Source organism: Notolepis coatsorum (genome assembly GCF_963971535.1).
Source record: "Notolepis coatsorum genome assembly, contig: SCAFFOLD_312, whole genome shotgun sequence".
NCBI classification, from domain to species: Eukaryota; Metazoa; Chordata; class Actinopteri; order Aulopiformes; family Paralepididae; genus Notolepis; species Notolepis coatsorum.
In genome coordinates, this window is record NW_028170851.1 from 1 (window position 1) to 12146 (window position 12146).

At 51.6% G+C, this 12146-nt stretch overlaps 1 protein-coding gene across 1 annotated transcript; it reads left to right on the top strand.

Moving 5' to 3' along the window:
• Positions 1–10021: 10021 nt before the first annotated feature.
• LOC311248412 (3-hydroxyisobutyrate dehydrogenase, mitochondrial-like) lies at positions 10022–11733 on the top strand (the record flags this gene model as incomplete). Its single annotated transcript, XM_084339294.1, has 2 exons — positions 10022–10178; positions 11575–11733. Coding segments are annotated over 2 exons (316 nt in total), but the record flags the coding sequence as incomplete, so codon positions are not given.
• Positions 11734–12146: the final 413 nt, after the last annotated feature.

Consider the following 12146-nt stretch of genomic DNA (forward strand, 5'->3'; position numbering starts at 1 on the left):
TAAACGGGCTTGTTACCTCTTTAGTGTGTGTGTGTGTGTGTGTGTGTGTGTGTGTGTGTGTGTGTGTGTAAACCTGCTCGTTAGTCCTTTAATGTAATAGTAAACGTCTAGTGGGACCAGGCTCTGCTCTCCTGTGGTAGACTGCAGCTAATGGCAGTCACACACACACTTAATAATATCACTGCTGTAAATGAACTCCCTTCATATAAACATCAAACCCCCCCCGCCCTCCTCCCCCCTCCTCCCCTGTCCTCCCCACTCCTTCCTCCTCCTCCCCCACGACAGCATCCTCCTCTTCTTCTTCTTCTTGTTTCATCCCCGTCTCTCCCTCGCTCTGCATGGCTTGTTGTGTATAGTTCTTTGTCTCTCTTGTCTTTGTCTCTCTGTCTCTGTCCCTCTCGGTCTTTGTCTCTGTCTCTGTTTATTTCCTCATATCTTCCCTACTCTTATCTTTCATTCCTATCTCTCTTCCTCTCATCTGTCATCTCTCTCTGCATATATATACTGTATGTATATATGTGTGCGTGTCCTTTCTGTGTCTCTATTTCCCTCTTGTCTCGTCGTCTCTCTCACCTACTCTGTCTGCCTGTCTGCCTGTCTGCCTGTCTGTCTCTCTTCCTGTCTGTCTGTCTGCCTGTCTGTCTCTCTTCCTGTCTGTCTGCCTGCCTGTCTGCCTGTCTGTCTCTCTTCCTGTCTGTCTGCCTGCCTGTCTGCCTGTCTGTCTCTCTTCCTGTCTGTCTGTCTGTATGCCTGTCTGTCTGTCTTCCTGTCTGTCTGCCTCTCTCTCTTCTCCTCATGTCTCTGTCACCTTTTGTCATCGCTAGTTTTTTCACCCATTGTTACATCTTTCTCTCTCTCTCTCTCTCTCTCTCCTTTCTGTGTTTCCTCTCTGACATCTACGATGGCTTCACATCAGCAACACGTCCACTTGAGTGTGTGTGTTTATCCATGTCAATCTTGTTAAAGCGTGACATGTCCTCTTCTCCACGCAAATTACCTCTGGTGAAGAACAACACCGCTGCGCCTGCTAATAGCCCCTGTGTGCGTGTGTGTGTGTGTGCGTCTGTATGCAGGTGCGTGTGTCATGTGTGTGTGTGTGTTGTGTTGTGTGTATGATATGGGAGGGGAGGGGTCTTCATTGATTTATGGTTAAACAGAGGACAACAGCTCCCCGTCAGCTCCTCTGGTCGCCGTAACAAACGATCTGCGCGCTCCGACGCGCTTTATTGTAGCTCCGACAGTAACCTCTTCAGCTGCTGACCCGGAACAGAGGGAGGAGTTCAGAGAGAGAGAGAGAGAGACGGAGAGAGAGACCCTTGAGTCTACAGACTGGGAGGTGTCAGCAGGCTCAGAGGGGGAGGAGAGGAGAATGAGAGGAGAGTATGAGAGGAGGAGGAGGAGAGTAGGTGAGGAGGGTAAGAGGAGGAGGAGAGAGATGAGGGTGAGAGGAGGAGAGTAGATGAGGAGGATGAGAGGAGGAGAGTATGAGGGTAAGAGGAGGAGAGTAGGTGAGGAGGGTAAGAGGAGGAGGAGAGGATGAGGGTGAGAGGAGGAGAGGATGAGGAGGAGAGGATGAGGTGAGAGGAGGAGAGTAGATGAGGAGGATGAGAGGAGGAGAGTATGAGGGTAAGAGGAGGAGGATGAGGGTGAGGAGGAGGAGGAGAGTATGAGGGTAAGAGGAGGAGAGTAGATGAGGAGGATGAGAGGAGGAGAGTATGAGGGTAAGAGGAGGATGAGGGTGAGAGGAGGAGGAGAGTATGAGGGTAAGAGGAGGAGGAGGATGAGGGTGAGAGGAGGAGGAGAGTATGAGGGTAAGAGGAGGAGGAGGATGAGGGTGAGAGGAGAGGATGAGGGTGAGGAGGAGAGTATGAGGGTGAGAGGAGGAGGAGAGGATGAGGGTAAGAGGAGGAGAGTATGAGGGTGAGAGGAGGAGGAGGAGAAGAGGATGAGGGTAAGAGGAGGAGTATGAGGGTGAGAGGAGGAGGAGGAGAGGATGAGGGTAAGAGGAGGAGAGTATGAGGGTGAGAGGAGGAGGAGGAGAGGATGAGGGTAAGAGGAGGAGAGTATGAGGGTGAGAGGAGGAGGAGGAGAGGATGAGGGTAAGAGGAGGAGAGTATGAGGGTGAGAGGAGGAGGAGGAGAGGATGAGGGTAAGAGGAGGAGAGGAGGAGGAGGAGGGGATGAGGGTAAGAGGAGGAGAGTAGATCAGGAGGATGAGAGTAGGAGAGGAGGAGGAGAGTATGAGAGGAGGATGAGAGGAGGAGGAGGAGAGTAGGAGAGGAGGAGGAGGAGGATGAGAGGAGGAGGAGAGTAAGTGAGGAGGAGAGGAGGATGAGAGCAGGATCACATGTGATAATGTGTGAACTGGTAAAAAAAATAAGTCTTTGATGTGTGATGCCATGAAAAGTACACATGTGGAAAACGCGCAAGCACACGTGAATTTGTGCTAAATCATACATGAAGATGTGGCTTTTTCATGACCGTCAGGAAGCAAGGAAACACACGTGCATACTGCAGGCACACACACACACTGTACTGCAGGCACACACACACACACACTGTACTGCAGGCACACACACACAGTACTGCAGGCACACACACACAGTACTGCAGGCACACACACACACTGTACTGCAGGCACACACACACAGTACTGCAGGCACACACACACAGTACTGCAGGCACACACACACAGTACTGCAGGCACACACACACACACAGTACTGCAGGCACACACACACAGTACTGCAGGCACACACACACAGTACTGCAGGCACACACACACACACAGTACTGCAGGCACACACACACACTGTACTGCAGGCACACACACACACACAGTACTGCAGGCACACACACACAGTACTGCAGGCACACACATACACTGTACTGCAGGCACACACACACACACACAGTACTGCAGGCACACACACACTGTACTGCAGGCACACACACACACAGTACTGCAGGCACACACACACACTGTACTGCAGGCACACACACACAGTACTGCAGGCACACACACACACTGTACTGCAGGCACACACACACACAGTACTGCAGGCACACACACACTGTACTGCAGGCACACACACACACACAGTACTGCAGGCACACACACACACACACTGTACTGCAGGCACACACACACACACTGTACTGCAGGCACACACACACACACAGTACTGCAGGCACACACACACTGTACTGCAGGCACACACACACACACACACACTGTACTGCAGGCACACACACACACACTGTACTGCAGGCACACACACACACACTGTACTGCAGGCACACACACACACACACACACTGTACTGCAGGCACACACACACACACTGTACTGCAGGCACACACACACACAGTACTGCAGGCACACACACACACAGTACTGCAGGCACACACACACACAGTACTGCAGGCACACACACAGTACTGCAGGCACACACACACACACACACAGTACTGCAGGCACACACACACACACTGTACTGCAGGCACACACACACACTGTACTGCAGGCACACACACACACAGTACTGCAGGCACACACACACACAGTACTGCAGGCACACACACACACACACCAGCGTTTCCGTTAGCCGGTAATTACCGGTTTTTGACCGGCAAAATCTGTTGAAGTCCGACTTATTTAATATCTCCGGTCTTAATGTCCGGTGAAAATAATTCCCTGAGTCTAAGCACAATTTGATTATTTGAATTGTATTAAAATAGGCTAAAATTAAATAGCCTATGCGATGAACGAAACGATCATTACATTTGTTTCCTCGTTGCTTCTAATAATGACAACGACGTTGTCAGCGAGAGCTTAGTGCTGGGTGTGCGAGTGCATGTGAAGCTGCAGAGCCAGAGAGGCAACGGCACAATGCAGTATTCCATCAGTACTCCAATTCGGCCATTTTCAGCCAATGTTGGGTGGGGGGCGCTGTTGTGCGGTTCCCAGAAAAGAGCCAATAACAGCTGAATGAGCTTCTCTGCAGCGCCATACTCTTTGCAAATAAGTTGTTGCGAGGTGGAGAGAGTCGTCACGCAAACCACGATAATGTTGCCGCCTCTCTGCTTTCTCAGTTCTTCGCTTGATATAATTAATACAAATGTCCAATATAACGGAATTCGTTAGCTCATAAAAATGTGATTATAACAGACTGCTGTTTAGTGCCCACATACGCGGTCTATTTTAGTTCAAGTCAGCAGCAGCACGGAGTATCGAGGGACTTATTTTATTTGGAATATATTAATTAATGACTGTATACGCAAAAGTAGCCTAGTTTTAAGTAATAATATTATAAATCTACATGCCTTGAGGATGACATTCTTTATTCTAAACTATGACCGGAATTAATCTCATTTGTCCGGTAGATTGAAATCTTGCAGGTCACGGAGACCGACAACAATTTTTTCTAACGGAAACCCTGACACACACACAGTACTGCAGGCACACACACACACAGTACTGCAGGCACACACACACACAGTACTGCAGGCACACACACACACTGTACTGCAGGCACACACACACTGTACTGCAGGCACACACACACACAGTACTGCAGGCACACACACACTGTACTGCAGGCACACACACACAGTACTGCAGGCACACACACACACTGTACTGCAGGCACACACACACTGTACTGCAGGCACACACACACAGTACTGCAGGCACACACACACTGTACTGCAGGCACACACACACAGTACTGCAGGCACACACACACACAGTACTGCAGGCACACACACACACAGTACTGCAGGCACACACACACACACTGTACTGCAGGCACACACACACACAGTACTGCAGGCACACACACACACTGTACTGCAGGCACACACACACACACAGTGTACTGCAGGCACACACACACACACACAGTACTGCAGGCACACACACACAGTACTGCAGGCACACACACACAGTACTGCAGGCACACACACACACACTGTACTGCAGGCACACACACACACACTGTACTGCAGGCACACACACACACACACAGTACTGCAGGCACACACACACACACACAGTACTGCAGGCACACACACACACTGTACTGCAGGCACACACACACACAGTACTGCAGGCACACACACACACAGTACTGCAGGCACACACACACACACTGTACTGCAGGCACACACACACACACAGTACTGCAGGCACACACACACACACACTGTACTGCAGGCACACACACACACACACAGTACTGCAGGCACACACACACACACACACACACACACAGTACTGCAGGCACACACACACACACACAGTACTGCAGGCACACACACACACAGTACTGCAGGCACACACACACACACTGTACTGCAGGCACACACACACACACACTGTACTGCAGGCACACACACACACACACACTGTACTGCAGGCACACACACACACTGTACTGCAGGCACACACACACACACACAGTACTGCAGGCACACACACACACACACACAGTACTGCAGGCACACACACACACACACAGTACTGCAGGCACACACACACACTGTACTGCAGGCACACACACACACACACACAGTACTGCAGGCACACACACACACACACAGTACTGCAGGCACACACACACACACACTGTACTGCAGGCACACACACACACACACACAGTACTGCACACACACACACACACAGTACTGCAGGCACACACACACACTGTACTGCAGGCACACACACACAGTACTGCACACACACACACACACACAGTACTGCAGGCACACACACACACACAGTACTGCAGGCACACACACACACACACACACAGTACTGCACACACACACACAGTACTGCAGGCACACACACACACACACAGTACTGCAGGCACACACACACACACAGTACTGCACACACACACACACACAGTACTGCAGGCACACACACACACAGTACTGCAGGCACACACACACACAGTACTGCAGGCACACACACACACAGTACTGCAGGCACACACACACACAGTACTGCAGGCACACACACACACACACAGTACTGCAGGCACACACACACAGTACTGCAGGCACACACACACACAGTACTGCAGGCACACACACACACACAGTACTGCAGGCACACACACACACAGTACTGCAGGCACACACACACACAGTACTGCAGGCACTTGTCTGTTAAAATGAGCAAAAACAAGGAAAGGGTATTCCCAGTAACTTAACAAACAAGTGCAAAAAATACAGTTCTAGAACAAGTATTTTAATTTTTTCTATATTCAAGAAAGTGGAAAGGAACCCAACATTTTCAATTGTCTGCACACAATCGTTGTTTTGTTATTCCAAGATGGCATTTGAACTGAATTTTGGAAAAAACAGGTATTCCTGGTCACCATGCCCCTAGTCAGTCTACACCACCATGCCCCTAGTCAGTCTACACCACCACCATGCCCCTAGTCAGTCTACACCACCACCATGCCCCTAGTCAGTCTACACCACCACCATGCCCCTTGTCAGTCTACACCACCACCATGCCCCTAGTCAGTCTACACCACCATGCCCCTAGTCAGTCTACACCATCACCATGCCCCTAGTCAGTCTACACCACCACCATGCCCCTAGTCAGTCTACACCACCACCATGCCCCTAGTCAGTCTACACCAACCTGTGCCTAGTCAGTCTATACCACCACCATGCCCCTAGTCAGTCTACACCACCACCATGCCCCTAGTCAGTCTACACCACCATGCCCCTAGTCAGTCTACACCACCATGCCCCTAGTCAGTCTACACCACCACCATGCCCCTAGTCAGAATACACCAACCTGCCCCTAGTCCGTCTACACCACCATGCCCCTAGTCAGTCTACACCACCACCATGCCCCTAGTCAGTCTACACCACCACCATGCCCCTAGTCAGTCTACACCACCACCATGCCCCTAGTCAGTCTACACCACCACCATGCTCCTAGTCAGTCTACACCACCACCATGCCCCTAGTCAGTCTACACCACCATGCCACCATTCTATTATATATGCTAGCCTACCCCTGATAATATTAATACATTTAATTAATGTGTTAGCTTGTAGCTAACGGTCTGGGCCTCCATGATGTGTTGTTAGCTTGTAGCTAACGGCCTGGGCCTCCATGATGTGTTAGCTTCAATTAATTAATTACCGGAATACATATAAGTTACCGTGAATACCTATATGGTAATAGTATTCCTGGTAACCTCTCCTTTTCACAAGTCACCGGAATACATATCAATATCTAAAGTTACCGTGAATACCTATCGGGTTACGGGAATACCTATTTAGGTAACCAAGAATACCTAGGTATGGTATTCCTGGTACCTCAAGGTATTCTCGGTTACCCATAGGTTACGGGAATACCTTTCTCCAGTTACCGGGAATGCTTTACAGATATCTCTCTCTCTCTCTCTCTCTCTCTCTCTCGCTCGCTCGCTCGCTCGCTAGATGGCCCGGTACACATCAATACCACATTAGCCAGTATTACCAGCTCCTCCGCCATTAACATTGAAGAATGGCCACAGACAATCGCAGGGTTCAATGGGGGTCACCCCCCCCCACCCATCATCATCCCCTCCCTATATCTCCTTCGTTTCTTCCTGGTTGTACTTCTCTATTTTTTTTTTGATGATTCCATAATTGGTTTCACCATCATCTGTTTCAGTCTGACTCTTGTCTTCCTGTCTTCATGTTGTTACTTATTACAGTCATTACAGTGTTGCTGTGTGTTTCTCTGTTTTCACTGTGTGCCCCCCTTCTCCGCTCTTTTTGTCTCTTCCCTTCTGTCCTGTCCATCCCTTAATCTCTCCTCTTACCACCTCTTGTCCTCATCTCCTCTCATCTTACCTCTACTCTCCTCTCCTCTGTCCTCTACTCTCCTGTCTTCTGTTTCCTCTCCATTTGCATCCTCTTCTCTCCTCTCTGGCCTCTCATCTCTGTCCTCTCACCTCCTCTCCTCTCTGTCCTCTCTTCTGTCCTCTCCTCTCACCTCCTCTCCTCTCCTCTGTCCTCTCCTCTGTCCTCTCCTCTGTCCTCTCCTCTCACCTCCTCTCCTCTCTGTCCTCTCCTCCTCTCCTCTGTCCTCTCCTCTCACCTCCTCTCCTCTGTCCTCTCCTCTCACCTCCTTTCCTCCTCTCTGTCCTCTCCTCCTTCCTCTCCTCCTCTCACCTCCTCTCTGTCCTCTCCTCTCCTCCTCTCACCTCCTCTCTGTCCTCTCCTCCTTCCTCTCCTTCTCTCACCTCCTCTCTGTCCTCTCCTCCTCTGTCCTCTACTCTCACCTCCTCCTCTCCTCCTTCCTCTCCTCCTCTCACCTCCTCTCTGTCCTCTCCTCCTCTGTCCTCTACTCTCACCTCCTCCTCTCCTCCTTCCTCTCCTCCTCTCACCTCCTCTCTGTCCTCTCCTCCTCTGTCCTCTACTCTCACCTCCTCTCCTCCTCTCTGTCCTCTCCTCTGTCCTCTCCTCTGTCCTCTCCTCTCCTCCTCTCACCTCCTCTCCTCCTCTCCTCTCCTCCTCTATCCTCTCACCTCCTCTCCTCATCTCTGTCCTCTCCTCTCTCCTCCTCTCTGTCCTCTCCTCACCTCCTCTCACCTCCTCTCCTCTCTGTCCTCTCCTCTATCCTCTCCTCTCACCTCCTCTCCTCCTCTCTGTCCTCTCCTCCTTCCTCTCCTCCTCTCACCTCCTCTCTGTCCTCTCCTCCTCTGTCCTCTACTCTCACCTCCTCACCTCCTCTCCTCTCTGTCCTCTCCTCTGTCCTCATCTCCTCCTCTCCTCTCCTCTGTCCTCATCACCTCCTCTCCTCCTCTCTCCTCCTCTCCTCCTCTCTCCTCCTCTCCTCACCTCACCTCCTCTCCTCACCTCCTCTCTGTCCTCTCCTCTGTCCTCCTCACCTCCTCTCTTCTCTCCTCCTCTCCTCTCACCTCCTCCTCTCCTCTCTGTCCTCTCCTCTTCTCCTCCTCTCCTCACCTCCTCCTCTCACCTCCTCTCCTCTCTGTCCTCTCCTCTGTCCTCCTCACCTCCTCTCCTCACCTCTCCTCTCCTCTGTCCTCCTCACCTCCTCTCCTCACCTCTCCTCTCCTCTGTCCTCCTCACCTCCTCTCTTCTCTCCTCCTCTCCTCACCTCTCACCTCCTCTCCTCACCTCCTCTCTGTCCTCTCCTCTGTCCTCCTCACCTCCTCTCTTCTCTCCTCCTCTCCTCACCTCTCACCTCCTCACCTCCTCTCTGTCCTCTCCTCTGTCCTCCTTACCTCCTCTCGTCTCTTCTCCTCTCACCTCCTCTCCTCTCCTCTCTGTCCTCTCCTCCTCTCCTCCTCTCCTCACCTCCTCTCCTCTCTGTCCTCTCCTCTGTCCTCCTCACCTCCTCTCTGTCCTCTCCTCTCACCTCCTCTCTTCTCTCCTCCTCTCCTCACCTCCTCTCACCTCCTCTCCTCACCTCCTCTCCTCTGTCCTCTCCTCTGTCCTCACCTCACCTCCTCTCCTCACCTCCTCCTCTCCTCTCCTCTCTGTCCTCTCCTCCTCTCTTCTCTCCTCCTCTCCTCACCTCCTCTCACCTCCTCCTCTCCTCTTCTCTCTGTCATCTCCTCCTCTCCTCTCCTCCTTTCCTCACCTCCTCTCCTCTCCTCTCTGTCCTCTCCTCCTCTCCTCTCCTCACCTCCTCCTCTCCTCTCCTCTCTGTCCTCTCCTCCTCTCTTCTCTCCTCCTCTCCTCACCTCCTCTCACCTCCTCCTCTCCTCTCCTCTCTGTCATCTCCTCCTCTCCTCTCCTCACCTCTCCTCTCCTCTCTGTCCTCTCCTCCTCTCCTCACCTCCTCTCCTCTCCTCTCTGTCCTCTCCTCCTCTCTTCTCTCCTCTCCTCTCCTCCTCTCCTCACCTCCTCTCCTCTCCTCTCTGTCCTCTCCTCCTCCTCTCCTCTCCTCACCTCCTCCTCTCACCTCCTCCTCTCCTCTCTGTCCTCTCCTCTCCTCGCTGTCCTCTCCTCCTCTTCTCTCCTCCTCCTCTCCAGGCTTGGTTTGGACCCTAAGCTTCTGGCTCAGATTCTGAACATGTCGTCGGGTCGCTGCTGGTCCAGTGACTCCTATAACCCGGTGCCAGGCGTCATGGAGGGAGTCCCCTCTGCTAACGGCTACCAGGGAGGCTTCGGTACCACGCTCATGGCCAAGGTATCAACTCTCATCCTCCTTTACTCCTTCCTCTCCTCCTCTCTTCCTCTCCTCCTCATCTCTTTTCCTCTCATCTCTCTTCCTCTCCTCTCTTCCTCTCCTCCTCATCTCTCTTCCTCTCCTCCTCTCATCTCTCTTCCTCTCATCTCTCTTCTTCTCCTCCTCTCCTCTCCTCCTCATCTCTCTTCCTCTCATCTCTCTTCCTCTCATCTCTCTTCCTCTCCTCCTCTCTCTTCCTCTCCTCCTCTCCTCTCTCTTCCTCTCATCTCTCTTCCTCTCATCTCTCTTCTTCTCCTCCTCTATCTTCCTCTCATCTCCTCCTCTCATCTCTCTTCATCTCCTCCTCTCCTCTTCCTCTCATATCTCTTCTCCTCTCTCTTCCTCTCCTCCTCTCCTCTCTCTTCCTCTCCTCTCATCGCTCTTCCTCTCTTCCTCTCCTCTATCTTCCTCTCATCTCCTCTCTCTTCCTCTCTTCCTCTCATCTCTCCTCTCTCTTCCTCTCCTCCTCTCCTCTCATTCACATTACCTATTTTTTTCTCATTACAGTAACAGTGCACATGGCTGTATCATAATGTGTACAGTAACGGTGCACATGGCTGTATCATAATGTGTACAGTAACGGTGCACATGGCTGTATCATAATGTGTACAGTAACGGTGCACATGGCTGTATCATAATGTGTACAGTAACGGTGCACATGGCTGTATCATAATGTGTACAGTAACGGTGCACATGGCTGTATCATAATGTGTACAGTAACGGTGCACATGGCTGTATCATAATGTGTACAGTAACGGTGCACATGGCTGTATCATAATGTGTACAGTAACGGTGCACATGGCTGTATCATAATGTGTACAGTAACGGTGCACATGGCTGTATCATAATGTGTACAGTAACGGTGCACATGGCTGTATCATAATGTGTACAGTAACGGTGCACATGGCTGTATCATAATGTGTACAGTAACGGTGCACATGGCTGTATCATAATGTGTACAGTAACGGTGCACATGGCTGTATCATAATGTGTACAGTAACAATGCTAGCTCTACATATCATCTTGATCATAATGTATCATTATGTTGATTTTGACAGCCAACCACGTAACAGTGGACGTTTTATCTTTTTACAGTTCTAACTCAGTATTTGCGGTTCTGTAGTTATTTTCCTATGGTAATAAATCTAACATCAGTCCATCTCTCTCTCTACTCTCTCATCTCTCTCTCTCTCTACTCCCTCCTATCTCTCTCTCTTTCCCTCTATCTCTCTCCCCCTCCTTTATTCTCCCTCTCTCTTTCTCTCTCTCTCTACTCCTTCCCTCTCTACTCCTTCTCTCTCTCCCTCTCCCTCTCTCTCTCTCCCCCTCCCCCCTCTCTCCGTGGGCGTGTCTCCAGGACCTGGGCCTGGCCCAGAACACGGCCACCAACACCAAGACCTCCATCCCTCTGGGCTCCATGGCCCACCAGGTGTACCGCGTCATGTGCGCCCGCGGCTACGCCAACAAGGACTTCTCCTCCGTCTTTCAGTTCCTCCGTGAGGAGGAGGTGCAGTAGAGGAGTGTGTGAGGGGGGGGGGGGGGGGGGGCAGGGTATGGATCACTGTTACCCCCACCACCACCACCACCACCACCAGTACTACAACCATCCCACGGCCACACACCCTCATGCCCGTTCAGGAGCGACTGGGGCATTGCCCCCAGGCACAGATCTCTGGTCTGATTAGCATACTGTATGTATACTAACCCCAGCCAGCCCCCCCCCCCCATTGCATCATATGTAGGGGGAAAATGCTAAAACTGACCTTAGATCAGTATCTAGGGACGACCAGCTTCCTCCTCAGCCCTTCCTCCTGTGTTGATGAGGAGAGGAGGAGTGGGGAGGGAGGGAGGGAGGGAGGGAGGGAGGGAGGGAGGGAGGGGGGGGGGGGGGGGGGTTATTACATGTGTGGCTTTGATACAATGCAAATG